This window comes from Aplidium turbinatum, chromosome 4, assembly GCF_918807975.1.
Source record: "Aplidium turbinatum chromosome 4, kaAplTurb1.1, whole genome shotgun sequence".
Taxonomy (NCBI): domain Eukaryota; kingdom Metazoa; phylum Chordata; class Ascidiacea; order Aplousobranchia; family Polyclinidae; genus Aplidium; species Aplidium turbinatum.
In genome coordinates, this window is record NC_137475.1 from 23,350,936 (window position 1) to 23,377,256 (window position 26,321).

The following is a 26,321-nucleotide window of genomic DNA, read 5'->3' on the forward strand; positions in this document are numbered from 1 at the left end:
ATTAAATTCAGAGATTTTTTTATTTTTACTGTAAGTTTGTTTCTGAATGGATTTTCAGTTCAGTGGTTACCCCAGTGTGCAACTTAATAATGTTACAAATATTAAAATAAAGAATTGCTGAAAGTTTTGTGTGGATAAATGGCACCTGTCTTATTGCAAAAGTTTTCTCACGTATTATATATATCATCCGTCCACAAGTGTTTTAAGTAGATCAAGATTTCAAAAAATTAAACTTTCTCAGATAAAATGTGCAGTCACCAATCATGAGATGTTGAGCAAACTAGAAGTGATTATGCAACACATTAATGGGAAGAGATACAAACGTCTGGCTAAAGACTTTCATGGCAAAATTACCGTTGATAAGTATGAGCCACATTTAACACAAAGCAACAAACACGGACATGAGTAAGTGCACTGGTTATATTTGCTTGCCACCTTTAGTTTGAACACAGAATGGCTCATATCAGTGCCGCCAAATCGGAGACGTCGTCTTAGAGATAACTGTTTTGGTGTGGACGAATTTGAAAATTTCAATCTGGCACACAACGTTTCCACAGAATGTAAGTATTTTAAAATGGCGGGTAGAATGTTGCTCATTGCTGCAGATTTTGTCTGACTTTCTTCAGGAGGTCGTCAGAATAAAATATACCTAAAAGTCTTTTGATTGTGATTTTATGAAGGTGATTTTATAATAATTTTTATATTTTATTTTTAAAAATCAATGTAATAAATATATATAATAACAATAAAATAATTTGTTCATAAAATATTATCTAGTGATTCTGCAATGGGACAAAACCTGCTGGATAATGAAGAATGTGCTTTGAACTTTCCAGTCTTATGTTTCCAAAATGAATTCGTTTATGCCGTAAAGCTCATACTTTGTTAATTTGAATTAACTGATTAGCCAAATTTACAGTGTGTTTTTCTTCTACTGTAAATACTTCGTCACCATAGGCGCCGACTCCGGAGGGGCGGCGCCCCCCCATGAATTTAGCTCGGGGTGGTTGCCCGATTCCCCGCAAATTATTAAAATAAAATCCTAAATCAAATGTTTCTAAGTTCAGATTTGCGTTAGTTTGACCTTCATTGCGGATCGATCTCAATTAAAAGATCTACTTGTTGCAACAAGAGCGCTGCTCCTAAGATAACAAAAGAAACAGAAGTACGGTAGCTGATAACCGCCAGCATGGTGCCGTTGAAGCATAGTAACAATGATTAAAAAACGTTTTTCTTGATTTCTTCGGCTTTGTTTTTTCTTGGTAGTGTCAATAACGAGGTGCAGTTTGCTCGGTTTAGTGTCTACGTGTATTAGCCTAAGAGCTAAAGTTCAAAGTGACCAGCACATAATTCGAAGTAGCCTACAGGCCTCGAAATTCGTTTTTGTTGACGCGGACAAACGTGTCCGGTCTGAGCAGCTATCTCGGCGGACAAATTAAGTCTCACGGCGGACACACCAGTTTTAGCCGTCGATCGTCATGCTTAATCACTTTATCTTGATAATAATTCTTCGCCATTTCAGAACTCTAACTACGGTTTTAGAAGGCTTTGAAAAAATCAGTAGTCACTCTGAAAGGCTTTCATCAGACCAACGACTTGCTCTTGAAGAGTCAAAGCGCCGTGTAGCTGGTCAATACGTCACATAACTGATTAACTTCCACCGAACGAGGTCGTGTGGCTTGTTGCATCACAATGCTCTGGGCAGGAGTGGGAAAATTTCTACACCAACGCTACTATTTTCTGCTGTGCAAAGTTTCACAGGCTTTTTTCTTTAAGTTTATTTTTGTGTGTCATGTGAGCGAAAGTGAATTTTCCTTGGGTCATTTCTTACTGTAATACCAAAACTTAACAAAATTTGTTGCATCTTGCTGAAATAGCCTACTCGTATAATCTAATTTAGTAACCAACCTTGCCATATCATTATGACTCGGAGATCAAAGCCAGACATTGTGACGTAAAACGTGAACTAAATTGCGCGTGATTAGTGTAGAAATACCTGTACTCCTATCGATTCTTAGCGAAGAATTCACCTTTGTTACGCTGATTCAATGTCATCAATCGTTGAAGCAACGTAAAAATCGAAAGTTTTTCTCCTTGAATGGAAGCTAAGGGATACAGTATTCACATTTTCTAGATGCGCGCTGGAAAATATATTATTGCAACAATTGTTCGTGCTATGCAATGACGATTTGTATCGCTAGTTCCTGTGTTATTTCTTGGCGGACAAATATGACCGATTTAGATGGTACTTCCCGCAGACATCACATGCTGTGACGGCGGACATATCCGCCGTGAATTTCGAGGCCTGAGCCTACATTATAAAGCTTGGCGATATACAAAGGCAGATAGACGCAAACAAACATCAATGCTGATAAACAAACATCAGCATTTTGAATGTAAGCAATCAGTCGGCTAGAAAGTTTGCCCCCCCCCGGCCATTTTCAAAACCTGGCGCCTATGTTCGTCACATTTGGGTATATTTTCAAAAGCAGGTGAATACTTGCATTCTGCGGAAAGGTTGTTGGCCAGATTGAAATTTTCAAAATCGTCCACACCAAAACAGTTATCTTTAAGACCGTGATTCCAATTCGGCCGCACCGAAATGAACCATTCTGTTTTTATTATACTGCATACAAGTATGCATGATTTTGGTTTCAGTTGGCTTGTTAAATGCAGTATTGCAGCTATTATGCTAGTGGAAAATTTGTTTTTTCAGGCATCAGTTATTTTGCAAGTTAACGTTGAAGCATGTCAACAATATTCCTCATCATATCAAAAGACATGTCGATGGAAAGAAGTTTATAAAGGCCAAGAAAAGATGTAATTTTTTATGTGCTGTTTTTATAATACTACTGACGAAGTCGGTCAAGTGTACCACCTATTGGTCAGTGTCACGATTTCTTTCTATCTCTTACCAGGAAAAAGACTTGGAAAGATTCAATGACGTAGTTTAATGGGTCAAACCGAAAAGCAGTCAATTAAATTCACGGACAGTTCTACTGGTGAAATGATATATAAAAACGCTTGAAGGACTCCAACGAATGGTTCACCACTTCCAACAATTAATCAAAGTAATAGTAAACAGCAATAGATTCCAATGCTTGCGACTATTGATCGAGTTTAACGTGATCCACTCACAGCTTCTCATACGATTCTAATTTCAATCAGAAATTATATTAGCATCAACTTTGCTTTACAGTACTCGTATTCAATACTTCCACTCTCGATCAACAATAATCTTTGCGTCTATTAACAACTGCTACTACTACAATAATGAACTCTCATCACCAACTCATCATAATACAACTCCCATAATAATAATCTCAGAATAAAATAGAAATACAAACTACACCACTATTTATAGTTGGCTGTTCAGTCCAGTAACTTCGAGAAGGTTACATCATAAAGAACCATCGTTCGGTCACGTAGCATTTAAAAGGTAAACAACAGAAGTCTCTAGAAGGTCACGTTCGCAAGAAGATTCTTACATAATAACGATTTCGCAATCGGACATTTACTGATAAACAACCTTATGACGTCATGACAAACGACGCTCAGAAATCATGAAAAACAACAGAACCTTCTAGATTTGCATGCTTACAGATGATTCTAGAAATACGTTACATAATACAAATTTCTCAATCAGAGGTTACTTCAGGTCATAACCGATAATAACACAACGCACCAGAATTCCATAATGAAAATAGCACATTCGTTGAAGATACAAAGCAAGCCATCGCGAGGCATTTGCACCTTGATTGTGACATACGCCCCCCTTAGAATATTGTTGCAAACAATATAACAACACAATCAATATAAAACACACTACAAAATAAAACACCAAAAAAAAACGTTATTCGCCACAGCGGTATGCAGCTGAGCAACTGTCAAGTTAATCAATGTTTATTCGACTCATATAATCGGCCACAATATTGTCCTTGCCCGGAATGTCTTCAATATGATAGTCATACACTTGCAATGCCAAAGCCCAACGCATTATCCGATCGTTTTGAAATTTGGCGTGGGAAAGGAAAGTTAATGGCTTATGATCCGTTTGCAAAATAAATGGTTTTCCCATCAAAAACAGACGGAATTTATTAATGCCCCAAATTATTGCAAGGCATTCCTTTTCTATCGTTGAGTATTTCTGTTCGGCATTGGTTAGCTTCTTACTGGCATATGTGACTGGATATAGTTTGTCATTGTGTCTTTGCATCATCACTGCTCCAATACCAACGTTTGATGCATCGGTTCGCACGAGGAATTCCTTATCATGATCGGGCAATTTCAGAATTGGTCTTTGCAGAAGACTTTCCTGTAGTGTTCGAAACGCTCTCTCTTGTTCTTCTTTCCACATTACGTTGTTTGGCATCCCCTTCTTAGTTAGATCACTTAGAGGCGCAGCAATCGTAGCAAAAGATGGAATATGATCCCTGTAATAACTTAGCAAGCCAAAGAAAGAACGCACCTCCTTTTTAGTCTTGGGACGTTTCGCGTTACGAATTTTCTTTAGGTTTTCTTCATTTGGCGTAATCCAATCATATCCCACTATATGACCCAAAAATTCCACATCCTTGGTCGCAACAACGCATTTTGACGGGCGGGCTGTTAAATTAGCGACACGAAGGCGCCCAAACAGTTCGTCGAGTGTCCGTAGATGTGTGTCCCAATCTTTAGTGTGTATAATCAAATCATCAATGTAACTTTCTACATTATCCATTCCGGATAGAATTTTTCTGATTGCGCGCACTAACGTCGCGCCAGAGTTTTTCATACCAAACGGCATTCGAATGAACTCATACATTGCATCTGGCGTCACAAAAGCAGTCTTGGGAATATCCTTTTCTTCCACTGGAATTTGCCAATAACCCTTACTTAAATCAATCTTCGTAAAATATTTGCTCTTACCCAGGCGTTGAAATAAACCTTCGGCCGTGGTCATCGGTTCTGGATCTCCGAGTGTAATCTTATTGAGCTTCCGATAGTCGACGCAAATTCGATTGGATCCATCTTTCTTTTTCACGATAACAATCGGTGAAGCATATGGAGATGTCGATTTACGAATGATTCCTTGCTGTTCCATTTCTTCCATTTCCTTCTTCAAATTTTCTCGAACAGCATATGGCAAAGGATAAGGTTTAGAACGCATTGGTATATCAGTGGTCACGTTGATTCGATGGCTAGTGACTTTTGTTTTTCCAGGTAGATCTGAAAATAATTCCTTATGTTTCTTCAGTAAATCATTGATTTCTCTCCTTTGTACGTCCGGCAGCTTGGAGTCAATAACCACATCGTTGATATTTTCTCTTCTATGGCAATTTCCTAACTCTAGTAACTCATCATCATCGACACTATAATCTTCGTTATCTTGATGTTCCATTAATCCTGTTAATGTCACCATGGGCTCTGACACTTGTAAAGAATCTTGGAACATTTGCTTCTTGCTTTTAGCGTCTTCATCTCGATCATAGTACAACTTCAAAAGATTAGCATGATACGTTTTTAGCTTGTTACGAAGAGAAACGAGAAAGTCATTTTCTCCGACCTTCTTTTTAATTTGGTAAGGGCCTTTCCATTGCATCAACAATTTGTTGTTGTCACTCGGCAGCAAAATCAGCACCTTGTCCCCTTCCTTCAAGTTTTTCCTTGTCGTTTTCCGGTCAAAATATTTTTTATGTTTTATTTGGCTTTTCTCTAGCTCTTCCTTGGCAATCTTCATAGTTTCTTCTAGGCGTTCCTTAAGTTCCAAAACATATTGATAGCTAGTTTTTACTTCTGAAGAATCGGATTCATTGGTCCAGAATTCCCTTAGAATCTTCATTGGCCCTCTAATGGTCCTCCCATACAATAGTTCAAAGGGGGAGAATCCAGTTGATTCTTGGGGTACCTCTCTGTACGCGAACAACAAGGGATTAATAAATCGGTGCCACTGTCTGGGCTGTTCGCTACAAAGCCTCCTTAACATCTTCTTTAGTGTTCCATTAAAACGTTCCACTAATCCATTACACATGGGATGGTATGGAGTAGTCCTGAGTGACTTAATGGAAAGTAAACGGGATACCTCGTTCATGCAATCAGAAACAAACTGTGTTCCTAGGTCGCTCAAGACCTCCTCAGGAATACCCAGCCTACTGTAAATATCGATCAAAGCCTCAGCTACAGTTTCAGTATCTATCCTTTTCAATGGTACAGCTTCTGGATACCTTGTGGCGTAGTCTACTAGGGTCAGAATGTAACGATGACCGTCATCACTAACGGGAGCAATCGGTCCTATCAAATCGATTGCAACTCGTTTAAAGGGTAGGTCAATTACCGGCATCTTCCCTAAAGGAGCTCTTCCAACTCTCCCCTTCGAAACTGTTTTCTGGCATATATCACAAGATCTACAGAAGCTCACAACGTCACTATGCATCCCTGGCCAAAAGAAATTGGTGTTGATTCGATCTTCCGTTCTTTTCACACCCATATGTCCACCAAAAATGGAGTCATGAGCAATCTTCATCACTTGTTTTCTTAATTCCTTTGGCACTACAATTTGGCTCCATACTTCTCCGGTATCTAATCTTTTACGTTTTCGACGAAGGATTTTTCTACACTTTTCATATTGAACCTCAAAATTTCCTCTTTTAATTGGCTCTTTCATATTAACAAATTTCTTCAGAGTCAGGTCGTTTTCTTGAATCTCAGCCAATTTATCCCTCGTAACGGTTAATTTGGATTGTACCTCAGCTACCTTTAGAGGCTTTACATTATCTTCCCTCTTCCTTGCCTGTGCCCTCGTAACAGCGGCGGCAGATATACCCCACTCCGGATCAGGTTCACCAGGTGCCCTTGCTTCATCCACATTACCAATCACTAGATCAAACAAACACCTTTCCAAACATAAGGCTTCCACAATTCCGGTAAGGTAAGGAGTATCGATATGCACTCTCGCTAAAGGTCCTTGAATTAACCTGGTATCAATTGCCGTGGTATGACCCGTTTCACCAGTCAATTGATCTTCACTGACTAAGCTTCTTTTAATAATTATACCGGTACATCCAGTATCCCGTAAAACCTTCACCTCCTTATGTCCCACTTTTCCAACCGCTATGGGCAAATTAGTGTTAATTTGTTTTTCTTCAGATATATCTTCCATTTTCTTCCTTTCTGACCAACCACCACTCTCATCTGGAATCTCCTCTTCTGGTAATAAAGTTTGAATTTGGATAGCACATCCCACTCGGTGAGCTACAGTACCGGTCACGTTCCTCGGCGGCTGATTTGTGGTTTGAGAACGCGGCTTGTCTCTGCATTCCTTCGTTTCATGTCCATATCTACTGCAGAAATTGCACCACCTTCGTCCATCCCTGGGTTTAGTCCGACAATCAATAGCTTTATGACCTATCCCATTGCATTTAAAGCAACGAATTTCACTGGTAGAAAGGCTCTTGTGAAAACTACTGGTATGACCTTTGTCAGTATTGCGACGAAATGGTTCTTTATGCGCCAATTTCTTGCCATGAGCAACCAAGTACTGTTCCGCCACACTGGCTATGTCTTCTAGAGTCTTTGGACTTCTCTCCATTAAATAAACAGACAGATCTTTTGAACATGAATCTGTGAATTGTTCCTTAACTATAAGGTTTGCCAATCCGTCCAATGATTGTTCGGCCCCCGAAAGTTCAAACCATTTTAACAAAAGGTTTCTTAAACGTTCAATAAATTGACCTGGGCTTTCGTGTCGTTCAGGCTTTGCCTCACGGAATCTTTGACGGTATCCATGCTCGGTAAAATTGTATCGCTTTAACAGAGCTAACTTCAATCTGTCGTAATTCATGGCTTCTTCTTGTGAAAGTCTTGAATATACATCAAGAGCTTGTCCCGATAATAACATGCTTAGCTGGGTAGCCCACGTCGACTTCTCTAATTTGGCTATTGTAGCATATCTTTCAAATCTTAACAAATAACTATCCAACTCATCTTTTTCTTCAACAAATGATGGCAAATCTGGACGTCTAACTTGCGCCACAATAACATCTCGAGCATTATCATTAATAGAATTAGATCGCTCACCAATGTCCAGCTTTTGTCTTTCTAATTCAAGTTTTAACTTTTCCAATTCATATTGCGCTCTTCTTTCTTCAGCTTCTACTTCGCGCTGCGCTTGTTTCTCTTCAGCTTCTCGTTGAGCTTGTTTTTCTTCAGCTTCAGCTTCTCGTTGAGCTTGTTTTTCTTCAGCTTCGCGCTGCGCCCGCTTCTCCTCTGCTTCAGCTTCAAGTTCACGCTGTGCTCGTTTTTCTTCTGCTTCAAGTTCTGCTTTCCTTATTTCACGAGCAGCTCTTCTATCTTCTCTTTCGTCAGCTTCTCGCTGAGCTTTTTGGTCCATTATCTTGTGATACTCTTCTATCACAAACTGAGACTTCTCATTACCAGTCAGCCCCATTCGTTCAGCCATGCTCCCTAAGTCTTCAATCATCTCATGTTTGACAGTATCCGCCATCTTGACATTAATTTATTATTCTTTCAATAAATCTTTCGGTATTCTTCGGTTTTTCGGTTAAATTTTTTTCGGTTAATCCCGGACGAGCCCCCAGAATGTCACGATTTCTTTCTATCTCTTACCAGGAAAAAGACTTGGAAAGATTCAATGACGTAGTTTAATGGGTCAAACCGAAAAGCAGTCAATTAAATTCACGGACAGTTCTACTGGTGAAATGATATATAAAAACGCTTGAAGGACTCCAACGAATGGTTCACCACTTCCAACAATTAATCAAAGTAATAGTAAACAGCAATAGATTCCAATGCTTGCGACTATTGATCGAGTTTAACGTGATCCACTCACAGCTTCTCATACGATTCTAATTTCAATCAGAAATTATATTAGCATCAACTTTGCTTTACAGTACTCGTATTCAATACTTCCACTCTCGATCAACAATAATCTTTGCGTCTATTAACAACTGCTACTACTACAATAATGAACTCTCATCACCAACTCATCATAATACAACTCCCATAATAATAATCTCAGAATAAAATAGAAATACAAACTACACCACTATTTATAGTTGGCTGTTCAGTCCAGTAACTTCGAGAAGGTTACATCATAAAGAACCATCGTTCGGTCACGTAGCATTTAAAAGGTAAACAACAGAAGTCTCTAGAAGGTCACGTTCGCAAGAAGATTCTTACATAATAACGATTTCGCAATCGGACATTTACTGATAAACAACCTTATGACGTCATGACAAACGACGCTCAGAAATCATGAAAAACAACAGAACCTTCTAGATTTGCATGCTTACAGATGATTCTAGAAATACGTTACATAATACAAATTTCTCAATCAGAGGTTACTTCAGGTCATAACCGATAATAACACAACGCACCAGAATTCCATAATGAAAATAGCACATTCGTTGAAGATACAAAGCAAGCCATCGCGAGGCATTTGCACCTTGATTGTGACAGTCAGACGTTTTGATATCAAAACGTATATGATTATCTTAATGATACGCTTAATCAATTTGTTCAAAAAAAAAAGGTTTATTGTAAATGAACGGTATTGCTGGGAATGTGCATGTGCTAACTATAGGCTGCAATGTACAATTGTACATTACAACTGATACAATCATACCAACTGTACCTAACTGTACCTACCAACGGTCTTATTCAAATAGATTCTATTTGAATAAGATACTTATGATGATCCGTTAAAGATGAAACAGGCTGTTAAGGATTCAGATAGTAATAACTATAAAGAATAGGTATATTTGTTGAAATCGGACAAACTGGTTCTGTAACATGTAAATTGGAACAAGGAGTTTTTCTACTGAAACAGTTCTGCCGTGTGAAAGTTTGAAGCATCAGCAAAGGTGTTTAATTTGACCTTTAGCATAAAGATAAACAATGAACATTTTTTTTGGGGTTTGTTGTTTTACGTGTATTTATGACTGTTATGATTTGACAAACATGTCAAAACTACCAGTCCAATTGTATTTTGTTTCATGAAATGTTTTCTGCAGGGGAAGAATGTCAAATATCGGGAGAGAAATTTGTTCCTTTGCAATGTCATAATCGAAGAAGACAGGAAGGTAACTCACTTTATGAAGTAGATCCCGTTTGATTGACTGTCAATTATATCCTTGAAACTATGGTGATTATTGGACATGCTAAGAAATATTTGGCAGCGATAAAAATATACATCTTGCGCATTTTTTTATTGTGTTTTTTATTTCAGTAGGGCAGGCTGTTACAAGATAAAATGTTTTCCTTTATTGCTTCCTCTGTAGTAATCTTTTTATCTCCTCTTTGATCTCGACTGTTCATAGACTCTGCGGTGGCTACAACATAATGTGCAAATATAGAAATGCTTCTAAAACTGGCTTTTAAGTCAAGAGCTAAAAGCTGACATGGTCATGCAAAACTACTATAGCCTACTTCTTGCAGAACCGAATGGCGAAAAAGACGAGACTAAAGAAAACTATGAATCTGATGACAGCTTTTCCGATTTGTATCCAGGTTGGTTCCTACATTAACTCAATTTTTTCCAAGAAGTGCATGCTTTCGTCGATCACTAGCAATTCTAAAAAAGTTAACAATGAATTGTGTGCTGAGAATTGAAAGGATGACTTATTGGAAATAGAAATATTTCGCTTTAAGAGTTAAGAAGTAGGTAACCAGAATGTTCCAAAATTTGCAGATGCAATAAAATCAAAAATCCTAAAACTTTTCGGCCAGACTAAAAGATCAATTTACGGGGCCGGCAAAATCTGCATGGAAGGTAAAGTTAACGGAAAGAGAAAAATATTCAGACCACTAAGGCGATGGCATGACAACTTCCAGACATGGACTGAACTCAATTTGACAACACTGAACAAGTGAACAGGCTAACTGAAAACCTTGACTCATGGAAACAGATAATTCATGTTGATGCGCAATCTGCTGCAAGCTGAGATGGCGATTGCATATAACCAAAACGTTGGTCACTCGTGCAATTACAAAAAAAACACAAATTGTTGCCGAAAAGTCAAATAAAAGTAAATCCCGTTAAAAATATAAACAAGATAATTCAAACAGTAAAAAATACGACAGTTGAGCGTTTATTAGTGTTCTCGAAAGACAAATCCTCCAAAAAGAGGACATATGGTAGCCCTAGACAAAAATATTTTAAGTAGCCTATCGTACGTTGATTTTAAGAAATCAGACGCAGGAATAAAAAATACTACGGTAACTCATGAAAAGCAACGGAACGACGAACGAGGTTGTTTAGGTGGGAATGTTTACAGCACACCATTGAGGAATCCTATTTCTTAATTTACAAGCGAAAGGGGCGACTTTACTTGTCTTTTTTAAGGGGAAATGGTTAGCCTACTTGAATTTAATCTCAGGCAATGATTTTTTATTGCGAATAAGGTTAGTAAAGCATATATTTATTTAAAATTTTCAAAATGTGCCACAAGGGTGTACACTTTCAAAAATCAATAACCCTTGGTTGAACTATAATACACGAATTATAATACATGTGCTGGTTTATAGAAAAATACTTTGGGAAATTGAGCATCGGCTCCTCAGAAGATGAAGAAATGCAACCACTTCCTCTAAAAAATAAGAAATTTGCAATGGGCGGCACATCAGGTGACACCAAAAATGGGCAAAAGAAGCGCAAAGGACCGTCTTCAAAAAGCACAGTTTCAAAAAAAAAACAGCGTTTGGAAAAGATAGCCAAAAGCATTAAAGCGAAGCCGTTGTTGCTAACATGCGACGATTGATTTTCAAGGTTTTGTTTACACTAATTTAACAATCGTTGTCTGATGATTATCGTTATCGTTAGAAGAAACGACATGACAATGAAGTGACGCTGTGAGTCTATGAAGGGAAATTTCACACATTGTTGGTGCAGTTGTGATCATGTCCGCTCTTTTGGAAATAGTGTGCGAATTAAATGTCCATCTGGTTGAATTCTGCGTATGCCTATAGGCTATTAATACAAACGACTTATTCTGTCTTTGGTGTTATTTTGATTTGTGATTGAGTTTTTAGGCAGTTACCACCTGAAGCCAAACTGGGTAGACTAAGCATTTTATAGTTAATTCTGAAAATAAAAAAGTGATCCTGTTAACATTTTCTCATCGTAGCTTGAATAAAAGTATGTTACAGTACATTGCAGCAAAAACTTTTAACTATGTTTCCACTGCAATTGTCAGGTCATCCGCATATGCATATTTTTCTGAGACCGTGCTAGGCAGGTCGTGGGTGTACTGTAGTGTAGATGTTGAAAAGAAGAGGAGCCAGGACCGATCCCTGTAGGACAACAGAAACGGGCCACTGGTGAAGGGAGTTTGCTGAGCACCCAGTGAAGTTGTTAATGATGCTCCATGCTTTGCCGCTTGAGTGTGAGATCAATGTTTTGGAAGGCTTTGATCAATGGCTCAAGCTTCTTTTCGTGGCGGTGCTAGAAGCAGTGCCAAGTGTAACGTTTAGGTAGGGGCGATAGAGAGTTTCACACCAGAGTCCCAGCGTGGTGTATAGCACTATAGCTGGTTCGGCGGCCACGTGGTATTGTGGCCTTTGCCGCAGATATTATGGCATTGCAGAAGTCCTGGTATGCCTCGTCTACGTTGCACGTTTCAGGTGGTGGTAGCTGTGCAATAGACTGGTTGGTCAAAAGGCTGTATTGACCAATCGGCTTTTTCGAAGTTCCATCGCTTCACCGGTGCACTCAGGACAGGTGCCACAAGTTTTGGAGCGGTAATTAATAAGGGACGGCCGATGTTGGGACCGTGGAAACTTCTAAAGCACACGTCTTGCTGGAAGAGAACTGTTGACACTCACAAGGGCCAAGTCTGTGTTTGCCCTTGTTCCCTAGCGACCAAAGTTGAAATTGCCTGGTTCCTTTGGGCTGAAAAGGAGGGCAAGACGATTTGTGGAATCCCAGTCAGCCAGCGATTCTCCGTCGCTGCTTGTGTTGTTGTAGCCTCAGTCGATTTGCTGGCAGTTAAAGTCGCCAGCGTAGAGACTGGGAGAACATTGAGAGGGATGATGGAAACATTCGCGAGGGCGTGGGCTTGTAGGCATTGACGATGTTGTAGTCTAAGATAGATTAGATATGCACACCCACTAAATTTCGGTATCACTCGGGGATTGATCGACAAAGGTCCACCTCAGGCTCTCGTGCACAAACGTGGCAATGTCGTGCTTCCTTCTTAGGGTAGACCCGCCTAGCGTGTAATTGGAGATAGCTGGTCTTTCTGCAGAGTTACACTGGGTATCCTGGAGGAGGATGACGAGTGCCGGGTTGGTATGGGAAAGCTGCTCCATAACTTTGATCTTGCGTGCTGTTAAGCCTTCTGTGTTGAGCTGCAGGATGGTTGGGTGTCTACTAACTTGTCTGTTGCCTCCTGCAGCTGTGCCGTCCGGGTGGAGACTGTTAATTGACAAGTTTCATTTAGCATCTGCTTAGGTGTAGTAGATGTTACTCACAGGATGGGGCACGAGGAGCCACTTGTCCGTCCAATTTTGTATATTACTGATGCAATAAGGGAAAATTCTCTTCGTGCTGTTTACATAAGCATTGTGTGCTCTCCATGTAGGCTAATTGTGTGTTTCGCACAACCGCCCTGCTTGGTAGTCGCAGTGAATCGAGTGACGTGATAATCATTTTAGCAACTCGTTACCTTTGTCTTTCTTCTTTCATCAAAATAAATCAAGCTACTTTGCTAAATTGCATCTGCTCACGTTGATATAACGCATCGCATTTTCTCAGTTGCAGCACGTTAATCTAACAATTGTGAAGAGCCGCAGTTCCAATTCATCTTGCTCCTTTTAATCACTACCCTTCTGCGTTCTACAGGTTTGTAGCCTACTTTATTGATCTCAAACGCCCTCCACTCCCCCATTAGTTCAACGCGTCACTTTGCCCAATTAAAGTTAAGTAGTGACGTCATAATTTGACAACAGTTGTGCCTTCAGTATTGTTCTATCATCTAGTTTTCCTGATACTAATTCATCCGGTAGACGCGAAGAAAATGGTCCGTCGGATCGTTGAAGGTAATAGAGCGTACGCCGATTGATTTGTTCGCTCGTTGCAAATGATGGCATGTACATTTGCATAACTTCAAAGAAAATACCAGAATAGCTATTTACTTGGCACAACATTGGCAACACTTTTGACCGATGTTTGCCAATAACACAATAATATTTTTAAACAAAGCTAAAGAAAAAAGATTTGTATTGGTGTTTGCAAAGATTGAAACATAGTAAAGCTAAAATGAAGTGTTTAAGTCCTTTTTGATCAGGTTAAAAAAAACTGCGCTTGTTGGCAACGTTGGTAAAATGTGGGGGGAAAATTGCCAATCTTGTTCTCCCAAACTATAACTAAATAACTTCATTTCAACTAAACGATTTGTATCTTATCGTAATTGGTACAAGAATTACTGCAGAAATTTTATTTTTCAACAATATGATCATCACTGCGTGCATGATAAAAATAGCACATATATGGTCTACGCTTTAACGAAACATTTGAAGAAAACTACAGCAGTTCACACTTTTTGAGTTTTGAAACCAAAAAATCACTAAGTTTGCAGAACGTTGCCTTCACTTCTTACCAACGCTACCGGTAGTCTTAAATAATCATATTAGTATTAGTATTCAGCAAATCAATAGCAGCATTAATATCATTAAATTTTATAATGGCGTTGGCAGTACTTCTGACCGATGTTTGCCGAACATACAACTATGATTTCAACCAATCCCACACAAGAAAAAGTTTGTGTTGGTATTTTTAAAGGTTAAACCAGATTAACCTGGAATGAAGTATTTGAGACTTTTTAACGCATAATTTAAAAAAAATGCAATTCTTGGCTATTTTTACCTGAAGCGTTTCATTTCCATAAATTGAAAGTACTAAAATTATATTTCAATTGGCACGACGTTGGCAACACTTTTGGCCGATGTTTGTCAATCACACAACTATGTTTTTAACCACTAATACATAAGAGGTTTTTTGTCTTGCTATTTTAAAATATCATTTTATATATTTAATGTGTAAAGAAAAATTTAAGCAGCAGTTAACACTTTCTAAGTTTTATCATTTAAAAATTACTTGGCTGGCACAACGTTGGCAACATTTCTAACCAACCATGGCTTTAATCATATAATTTATTTGAATTTAGCACAATCATAAACGGCTTTAACATTTAAACCTGTAACAAAGGATAGTTTACATTTCCTTTACCGGTAATTGAAAGAAACTACTAAAATTATAGTTTAATTTGGCACAACGTTGGCAACACTTCTGGCCGATGTTTGCCAATCACACAACCATGTTTTCAAGCAATTCCACATAAAAAGAGGTTTGTTTTGGTTTTTCAAAAGATTAAACCAAAATTCTTATAAAGTGTGTAAAACTTTTTTGACCGCAAAACCATAAAAACTGCAATTGTTGTCATATCGTTTGCAATGTTGTAACAGAAGTGACAACTGGGGATGACAAAGTTGGAAGTCATCCTAACTCCGAATAGCCTACATTGACATCGGCGGCCGTCACGGTCATCCTAACTCAGGGCGTCAACGTACAACACTGCCCATGATAAGTTAAACTTTCTATTTTTGTCTACTCTAAAACCTTTCTCCTTTTTGACTTGAGCTTGACTACGTCGCCTACTGTGAAAATATTCGATCGAAAAAAGATTATTTACAGAACTACGAATTACAGAAAAGAAAATTAAAATAAACAAAGAAGAAGTTATGACATACGAAAACAGATGATATGCGAATTGCGCTGTATCCATCGCAGAATGCAGCCGTATAGAGGAGCAACTGAGTAGGCTACATTATTACCGTAATCCATTCCGTTGCTCAGTGCCAAGCAGGAATTAGATTCAGTACCATTTTTTAAAATTCTTTGGCATGACCCGACAGGGTAGCCTATCGAGCCCATGCCCACCGATTCAGAGGCGGACACACTAACCACCGAGAGCCGGTTTACATTTAGGTTAAGAAAGACATAAGTTTTTGTCCTGAGAGTAACAACAATTTCGGTTGTCAATAGCCAAAAAATCTTGTGTGACGGAATTTAACTCCTACGATAAAAAATATTTAGCTGGAATCGAAATTTCTTAATTTTGAGCCTACTTGGTTGTTTGGTTTTGAATCTGTATCCTCGGACTGACAAAGCCTCTGATAGGTTATTGCTGGTAGTTTCGCATATTTGTAGAATGTAGAGCAGTGGTTCTCAACTTTTGTTGTCTTGGTGGACCACTTTTGGTACCTTCGAAGCGGTCACGGGCGCCTCAAAATTTCTATTTGAAATTTTGGTATATCGCGTCTCTTTATGGAATCATATTACCGTACATTACTTTCGAAGTAACACACTTACAATAATTTTCTGATTTCGCAACGCACTTGACTGTTGTATATCTGAATTGTGAAAGAACTACAGCTTAGCAATACTATGTACAATCGAGCAACAGTTTACAATTAGCAACCACTAAGCGAGAACTACAGTACTAGACTGATCATTGCGCATACGATAACAAGACGGCAACAGTGGGTCATTGTTACGTCACACACGAATACCACAGCCCCCCTTTTTCTACAAGGAAGTTGTGAGCAACAGTTTGTTTCTCAACGTCCGGAGCTTTATGTACGAACATAGTCATTTAACTTTGACGGTCCTTTGGCACGTCGCCTGCTCCGTCGTGGAGGTATCTGTCGCACATTAACATTGTCATTAAAATGAACTTTCCGATTCGGCGAAGGTATCTCATCCTCTCCTTCGGTTGTCTTGTGAGTCACGGTGGCATCATCTATCTCTGGTCGCAGAAATCGTCGATTACGCCAGCAAATTCGACCACTGGGTAGTTTGATGTTGTAATCACGGTTTTTACCTATGCCAACAACTTGACCGATACGATCCCATTTATGTGAAACTGGGTTTTGTATACGTACACTTTGACCGATAAGAAGGGGATTGAGAACTTTAGAATGCTTGTTGTAACTTTGTTCTGCATATTGCTTTATGCTTGCTGCAGCTTTATTCCAATTTTCAAATTTATTTTTCCACGCTTCACTAAACGACTGGATCCGGGCCGGTACTATCGATCGTATGGGAGATCCATATAGAATTTCAGCGGGTGATAAACCATGAGCTTTCGGAGTATATAGCCATTTGTAGCGGACGCGTCGGTTAATACGCGCGCTCATACGCTGCCGTCCGTGCTGACGGCGACATTCCTGGGCAGAACAAGATTGTAGCTGGCAAGGAATGACCAGGACACGATGGTCTTCACTGTCTATTTACTAACTGGCTTGACAGCTAATGCTTGACTACGAGAGTGAATTCTCCAAGGCTCCGTCGTTTATTAATCGATCCACTATTTTCAGGAGAACAGAGATTTAAACATAGCGAACTAAGAACGCCGAACTTTCAAAGAATAGAACTTCAACTTGCAGAAATCAAATAGCCAGCTTGGTTGCAAACAGAAAATACTAGCGAACCTTCTTGAACCGTCTCGAATAATATAGTTGAATAGTAAAGTAAAATCTATTACAGTAAAGGTCTAGTAAAGTTCTCGATTACAAGTACCATGTCCTTTACACCCAAAACTAAAATTCTCGGTCTGTTGAATGGTCGGCCAAAACGCGATATACATAGTCGCTGAGGAATGAAACATCTGTAAGCTATAACGTTGAAAAGACGAAAGACTACGCATATGTGATTGAAGCTACAGGTTGTAAGAATGCTTTTAGCTGATTGGCAAACGATTTCTTAAGAGGCAAGCAAATTCCTAATCAAATTCCTACTCATACTTCAGGAAGCCCGAAGCATACTTGCCAGTTGTCCTAGGGTTATACTTGCGTTAAGGAAGATTGAAAAGACCTAAAGTGAAAACGCAGGGCGCTACACATTCTAGAAAACCTTCACAAAATTCTTCGCTGTCAATGCTGCCTCTTTCAGACGTTTTAGCAAGGAGGTTCTTCATAGCCTTGACAGCAGCTTCAGCGTGTCCGTTCGACTGAGGATAATGAGGTATGCTGCGCACAGAGGTAGCACCCCATCTTTTTAGGAATTGTCGAAATCTACTGGAAGTGAACTGAGGTCCTCCGTCTGTTCTCACGCGGACTGGTACACCTGTATCTAGCCTACAAAGTATTTTCTGATAACACTGATCACCTGTTGAGAAGTTGGATCGTGGTTAAACTCTGTGATCTTTATCCATCCAGACAAACGATCAACATACACGAGATAACACTTTCCCGCATAACTGAAAAGACCCATAGATACTTCTTCAAAAGGACGAGTTGGAGGAAGATCAAACTTCATTTGCTCTTGCTGTTGGCTGGATGAGTGCTCTTGACACTTGCTTACTTTTACACTTGAAACTTGCTTTGCAGTATGCAAACTTAGAGGTTTAGGATAGTCTGGTGGCAAAATACTAAGTTGCTTGCAAACATACCATGCAAGTAAAAAATCTTCAACTTCGTTACACACATAGATGGTTTCTTTTAAAGACATTTCTCCATACTCTATTTCGCAGTGCAAAGTACCAATGCATGTAAGTGACTGTCCATTTGCGGTCATTAAAGGGTCGTTTGTTGGTGGATTTAACATGCTAAAATCGTATCCTAACTGTTTAAGCTTGCCTGTTCCTATAAGAGTGGCTTCAGCACCGGTATCCGGCGTGGCTTGACTGGAACCAATAACACTTCTAGATTTTGCTGATCGCAATGTAACTAAAATTTTCGGAGCTGGTAGGCTATCCTTGTGCAATGAATTAATAGCACTTCGTTTAACTTGACCTGTGTGTTTCTTGCTAGTTACGCGACTGACAGAATTTGACGTCTTAGAGTGGCATACAGAAGCAAAATGTCCATTTTTGCGACATTTCAAACATACCTTGTCTTTAGCAGGACACTGGGTTTGTCCTCTGGGTGGGCAGTTCGGTTTTCCACATCTTCTGCATGATTTGACATCTCTCTCTCTAGACTTATATGGACGTCGCGGAAATTTATTTCGGTTAATGAGCCTGCTCCGCGTCCGTTCCATGGCAGCTTCATCTGATTTTGCAGCTTCTTCTGATCTGCAAACATCAGTTACTTTCTGAAGAGTTGGAAGCGGCGTGATGGCTAACAATTTCTGTCGAAGTTCCTTGTTTGAAATTCCAGACATAACTTTTGTAACTAAGCGGCGATCTAAGCAATTCACACAAAGATCGGCGTCTCTAGCCAACGTTTTAATAGCAATAAGAAACGAATCAAAAGATTCCCCTTCGAGCTGTCTTCTTTCTTCGAAAGCTACACAATCCAAGGCTATGTTGCGTTGGCTTCGAATGTAACCCTTTACTTTATCGAGAACTTCTTCTGGTTGAAGCTCGGTGTCATCAGGTATGAGTAAGACATGTTCGATAGCTTCTCGCATTTCTATAGAGAAAAAACTTCTCATAAACGCTAATCGGCTGTGACGAGATAGCTGTGCTGCTTGCGAGACTGTGACGTAATCGTTGTACGACTTCCGCCATCTTGAAAATTCGCCTAACGAGACTCCTACATTAAGTACAGGCGGCTTCTGCGCATCTGCTTTCGAGGATCTATGATTCCCGACCTCACTGTGCCTAGTTGGTGGGCAATCTTCTGCAGGCGTTTGCGGCTGACGCATTTGGGCAATTAGATTTTGCATTCGTTGCTGACTTTCAGCTGTCTGCACTTGAGCGCGATGTTGCATTTCTAATTGCGATTTTAAAAATTGTTGAAGCCATGCTGGGGTGGCTGAGCTTGCGGCCATTTCATCAGCTTCAGTGTCTGTGGGTTGCGCTGCAGTTAATTCAGATAATTTCTTCTTAGCTGCTTGAAGTTCAGCTTCTAATTCTTTGCGCGACTTTGGCATGATTAGAAATACTAGGTAGCCTAGGCTAACCCAAAACTTGCTAAACTCAGCTGACAATAAATCTAGGCTATGAGCAAATTTAATGTCCTGCTAGCTTTCTCTTGACTCGGCTTTAAAATGCCGGCGACGCCATGTTGTATATCTGAATTGTGAAAGAACTACAGCTTATCAATACTATGTACAATCGAGCAACAGTTTACAATTAGCAACCACTAAGCGAGAACTACAGTAGCCTACTAGACTGATCATTGCGCATACGATAACAAGACGGCAACAGTGGGTCATTGTTACGTCACACACGAATACCACATTGACGATTGATGAGATTGACGAAATTATGTTATGAGCTATAGGCTATGTTGGCACACAGGATCAAACATCAGTAGGCTAATCTATATGCTCATTTGATGTTTTTCTATAAATTTTATCAAAAGTTAATAGAATAAGTTAGGCTACCGTACTTGCGGCCGTTAAAAAAACGTCCCCCTCTTATCAGTTGCAATCAAGGTGTTGAATGGGGCTGACAAATGGCCATCTGCGCTTGGGGCGTTCCAGAGCCTGCTGCATTCCTGCTTTACTGCAAGGGCGTGCTTCTTAATTGCCACTTTACATTTGCCGTTGTCGACCTTTGCTATGTTGACGTGTATTGTTTTTGATATGATGGTCAGAAATAAAAAACAACTGAACTGCACCGTTGGCTAGGAGCTGTTGTGCTATGGCGTTAGCGGTTACAGGGCATCGTTTAGGATTGGAGGTGCGGCCTGTAAAGCGATTGACAGTTTTTCATGCAGCTCTGGTTTGGTTTGGTTTTGGTTTGGTTGGTTTTGAATCTTTATCCTCGGACTGACAAAACCTTGATAGGTTATTCCTGGTACTTGTTCGCATACTTGTAGAGGCACTTGACGCAGGGCCGGTTACCGAGATTGGCAGAGTGAAGTTTTCCGATTGTTGAAGTCTTGTTGCCGAGAAATTATTCCATTCACTAGGTGCCGCTGAATGGAGAGCAGTCCTGAAATGCGTTGCTCAAACGCACACCCCGAGAGTCGAACCAGCGCCGTGTAAGTTGAGCAGCAACAACTCTGCTTGATTGGGTGAAGTCAATGCCTTGTAGGCTACTGTATCTTCCCAACGCTGTTTACGTTTTACGTTGAGGTGTTCCAACACATCAGTGGCAGTCATGGATGTCTCTTCAATGTTTTTGAGGCCAGGAACGCACCATAAAGTTTGTTGCATTCTTCGTCCCAGGAAGGTATAAATTGACGACGGAATCCACGGGGGATGGACTATTCTTTGCTGCCATGATTAAGGTTTGCAGAAGGCTTTATAAGACTTCTCCAACCCGTCAGAAGTTGGTTCTGGGTGGTGCCGGGTTTTCTTTTCAACTAGGAGTGTAAACTTGGTCCAGTTTGCTTTGCGAAAATTCCACCTCTTTACAGGTTTGATTGGGACTTGGTTGAATGGGTTTTCAAGTGAGATGAACGATGGTCTATGTTAGGACTTAGGAAAGGGGCTAAGGATGGTACGGTTTGGTAAAGGTCCTTTTAAGTTGGCAAAGTCCAGATCCGGATTAGTTGCTGTTTTCCATCTTCCTGACAAAAAATGTCTGGTTCTTTTGAGTTGAACATTAATTGGATACCAGTGGCAGCTGCCCATGATTCAAACGCTATGCCGTCTGCATTTGAGTGGCGGTAGCCCCAGGTCGTGCTGTGAGAATGGAAGTCTCCGGACATAGGCTACATGCATGGTGGAGCAAAGGCGGGAATGGAGCTAGCTTGCAGACGTGTATTTGGTGGTTTATAGGGGAAGGCGGGCAGGTTTTTTTTAAATCTTTTTTTTATTTCACTAACTTTTTCGAAGACTCAAGTAGGCTATTGCATTTCAAAAACATGCTAGTAAGCCAAGTTTTTAGACAAAAACTAGTTGGTTTTATTTATTATTTTGTACTGTATTTAAGTTTAAGTAACGATTGCACAACTTGCTTCGGATTATTTTTCCGGGGCAAGTTGTGCAGCGCCATGGGGCAAGCTGTGTAGCACCATGGGGTAAGTTGAGCAACAACAATCGTTTGTTTTGACTAGGGGCAAGTTGAGCAACATATTACGGCCAGCAAAAGTACAGACAATTTAACAAATCAGCTATTTTACATTCATTCACTAGTCCATTTTTACATTCATTCACGTGGAAGACTTTGAAACTATGTAAAAATGGCTATTAGGCTAGAATATTTGTAAATTAACAAAGGCGTTTACAGGAACAGTTGCACAACTTGCCCCGTCATTAATTGCACAACTTACCCCATTCACACTCTTTTTAAAAAACAAAAAATTTCAAGAAAACTGACAAATGTACGAGAAAATTTTACCTGCGAAAATACAACTAGGCTACATCATATGTCTACTGACGCCTACTGCTAAAGTTTGACTAGTTTTACTGTGCATCCAAAAAATCAAAATTTTGTTGGCATCCGAATTTAGATCCTAAGACCTAAACACCTTACATCGTTGATCAAGCCTAACCTGCCCAAAAAACTGACAACTGTGATTCACGTGCTTCAAAGGCATTATAGGTAAAATATAATAATGGCGTTAAAGATTCATTACGCTACTTATTTCTTTCAAACGGAGACTTGCACAACTTGCCCCGTTGCACAACTTGCCCCGCCTTCCCCTACACGTTGATCACAGCTGTGCCTTCGATTTCAATGGCTGTCTATTCAACTTCATAGTCAGGGTTGTATGAAGCAATCGGTATCTACTTAGCAGAGTTCCTCACATATGTGGCTATTCCATGAACGTTGCTGTTAGTGCATGCTGCCAGGGTATATCCACTGATCTTTGACTTCACGTACGCCTAGTTCTCATTCACTCATCCAAATTGCATACGGTACTTTCTAATTTTTCTCGTTTCGCTGTTTGTTTCTCCACGTCTCTCCCTTCAAAGGGCGAGTGTGGACAGTTTTATTTTCTCTTACCTTTTTTTATTTGGTTCAGCTTAGAAGGAAAAATACAAAATCTTTAGGAAATTATGCATGGGTTTTTATGCATGGGACCCAGCGGCAGGGGGTCTCCCCCAGAAAATTTTAAAAATCATTTTGAATTTGATGCATTTTGAGAGCATTTTCAACAATGTGGGTATGAATATTCCTGCAAAATGGTGCTGTCCGGTGGCATAGCAAAAGGATAAGATCATGTTTTCTTCGGCATTTTTCGGAAATAAAGCTAAGTCTCAATGTTTTCTTGTTGCTAATTCCTGGCTGAGATGTTTAAATGTTTGATATTAGGCATTTTTTTAGACTGAAAGCATCATTCTCAATATCGTGACGTCACACGCATGCCCAGGAGGAGTTGTAACTCCAACCCCCCCCCCCCTTGGCTACGCCACTGCACTGATCTAAGTTTTCTGCCGAAGAGGATTTCTGCTGGGCGGATGTTTACGTCTCGGCGCGGCGTGTTCCTGATCTCAAGCAGGGTTGGTATTGGTCGGTTTGGTTGAGAAATGTGCGCTTAAGCATGGTTTTTGCCCATTTAACCGCTGACTCCGCTTTCCCGTTTTCTCGTTGATGGCCTGGGCTGGAAGTAATATGGGTGACCTGACATTTTTTTTGCAAAATGCGTTAAAGCCATCAGACATAAACTGTGGGCCGCAGTCTGATATTACACATTTGGGAATGCCGTATCGCGCAAAATGCTTTTTTAAGCAGCCTATAACTTGTCTGGTGGTGGTTGACGTCATCACGTCGATTTCAATGAAATTGGAGTAGTAGTCGACCGTTATTAAATAACTCTTTCGTTGAAACTCACACAGATCAATACCAATTTTCTTCCATGGCGCCGTTCCTTCGTTGTGTTGTTTGAGTGTCTCTTTCTGGTTGCTTGGTTTTGTTTGTTGACGGATTATACAATTGTCTGCCATCAGAGATGTACGTATACGCCGCAAATTCTACGCATTCGTAGACTTTTTGTTTACGCTAACGCTTGCGGCCACATTTTTTGGATAGTTTGCGCTTGAGGCTGCGCCGTAAAGTTTTCGCGGGTTTTTAGCGCATAGCGTTAACGCATACCTTTTAATGTATTTTTTTTTGCCACAACAAGCCAATACCTTCCAGCGCTGCAGTTGAAAGAATGTTTTCAATGGGCAAAGACATATTGGAACCAAAACACAGCAAAACGTCAGATGAACACTTTCAGATGCTTGTGCATCTTCGTGAAAATTCAAAATAAAACTTGTTTGTTTCGAGTGGTTTATACCGTGTGAATGTTGGGCACCTGGCAAACCAAAATAGTTTATGCTAGTGTATGCGCTAACGCTGACGCCGCCAACTTTTTTTACAAGTTACGTTGTCGCATACACGGCGTATGGTTTTTCGAACGTTTGCATTTACGAACGTTTGCAACAAGGTGCAACAATGCGTGTCACAATAATGGCGATAACGGATTAGCTCACGTAGTCGTAGAATACAAAAAGGCGAAGTGACTGATCTCAAGACAGATACTGTGTTGCGCAATGATATGACGTCATCAACAGGAAGGAAAACGTATATGGCATGATATTGGATTGCTACACCTCCATCAATGGAAACTGAAGATCAGAGAAACTAAAACGGTGACGGCAGTCTTCCATCTCAACAACAGGAAGGTTCAACGTGACCTGAAAGTGAGTATCAACGGCAAGATCTTGTCGTTTTGTCTAAAACCAACATACCTTTGGGTTACGCTTGACAGGTCACTCACATACCGTCATCATTTACAGTCACTACGCAAAAACTGACATCCCCTTGCTAAAACGCTTGGAAGACGCAACGTGGGGTGCAGGCGCTGACACCTTGCGCACAGCAACTCTGGCTCACTGCATTGCTAAATACTGCACCCTTGTTGCCCACAGCCGCCAATCAACGACGCATTGCGATCTGTAATTTGATGAATGCGCACAACTCCAACAGAGCGTGTGACTTCTGGAACGAAGCTTCAAGATCAAGCGGCGCTGGTTCGACTCTAGGGGCGTGCGCTTGAGCAACGTACGTTTAAAACTGCCCTCCATTCAGTGGCACCAGATGGATGGAATAATTCTCAGGCAAAAACACTTAAACAATCGGAAACTCCACTTTATCAATCACGATGACCGAGCCTGCGTCAGTGATTCAAAGCCTCTACCCTATGCAAAACTGGATTAAGCTCTGCAAGAAGCTTTCCCAGTCTGAGCATAAAGATTCAATCAATCAGAGTAGGGGAGACTCAGGTAAATTTTCCCAATGGGCAAGTTGGCACACTCTAAATAATTTTTTAAGTAGCCTACAATATAGTTATTGTGACATATCATACGCATACCGAGAAAGTGCTGTTGAAACTACCTTATCACCAGGTTCGGAGGCTCTAGCAAGCAATATAAACATGTGACCACGATTTTTATATGAAAAATTATAATTTTTAAAAAATTTTGATTTTAGAATTTTTTAGATGTTAAGTGAGTTTTTTCTTACTATAAGTTATAAGAAAAGTTATTATATAGTGAGTGCAGCGCTAGGGTAGTTATTAAGGCTCACTTTGACGGTAAAACCGTTGTTAGAAGCTCGATAGTTTGACATAAATTTTAGTTTTTACAATATGGCTGCCATGCAGGAAAGTTGGCCCATTTCGTGGATGGGTACGTTGGCCACCATGGCCAACTTGCCTTCATGAAAAATTATATAGAATGATAATAATTGACTAATTAATCCGATAACTTAATTTTGCAAGATTGAAGTAGCCTTTCATCAAGTATCCAAAGTAGGCTAAGTAAATCGCGGCTTTACATCGGCATTAAACGATCAAACGATAATACACTTCTTAACATCGTTTTTATGCCACAGATTGCGACAACTAATTCCTAACCCATATGGTAATAATACAATAACGGTAAGTAATTATATCAAGAAAACCAATCGCGGAAATGTGTCTCAGCAGGTGTATGAAGAGGGGCTAAAGATGTTGAAGAATGGTGGGAGCCAAAGAAAAATATGTAACCACTTTTCAAGCGACGGTCTAAAACGTACTTGGTTTCGGAGATACATTAAAAATGTTCCGATATTGGTGCCCATGCAAAATTGGGGTTTATGGACTGCAAACAAGGTCCTACTTATTATAGTATCGTTAAAGTGACCAGATCGTTAGGAATAAAGGCATACCGCTCCAACTACATGATATTTGATACAGCCTTCGTTATTTTCGAAAGCTTATTTGGTGTAAATACTCATGTAAAAAGAGTTTACTGAGGTAAAACACACTATTATAATAGTAGATTATATTATAAACCATAGGCTACATGGATGTGTTCATGGCAAAAACATTAATTAAAATAAACTATTGCATCATCTTGAATGATAAGGTATTGCATCATTCCTTTTTAACACATGTTGAATTGCTTAATAATGCATATGAACTGTTACGTCATAGAGGTGTGCATTTGAAATAGC

General features: G+C 39.9%; 1 protein-coding gene across 3 annotated transcripts in view; it reads left to right on the forward strand.

Annotated features, from left to right (window-relative positions):
- Positions 1-11,990, forward strand: part of LOC145768727 (surfeit locus protein 2-like) — a 35,841-nt gene extending 23,851 nt beyond the window's left edge. For all 3 annotated transcript variants that reach the window (XM_082580304.1, XM_082580307.1, XM_082580305.1), the window contains 5 exons: positions 242-405; positions 2,717-2,820; positions 10,011-10,079; positions 10,435-10,506; positions 11,524-11,990. In XM_082580304.1, the coding sequence (XP_082436430.1) occupies positions 242-405; positions 2,717-2,820; positions 10,011-10,079; positions 10,435-10,506; positions 11,524-11,756 (642 nt within the window). In that variant the 3' untranslated portion in view covers positions 11,757-11,990. The remainder of the gene's footprint in view (positions 1-241; positions 406-2,716; positions 2,821-10,010; positions 10,080-10,434; positions 10,507-11,523) is intronic.
- Positions 11,991-26,321: the final 14,331 nt, after the last annotated feature.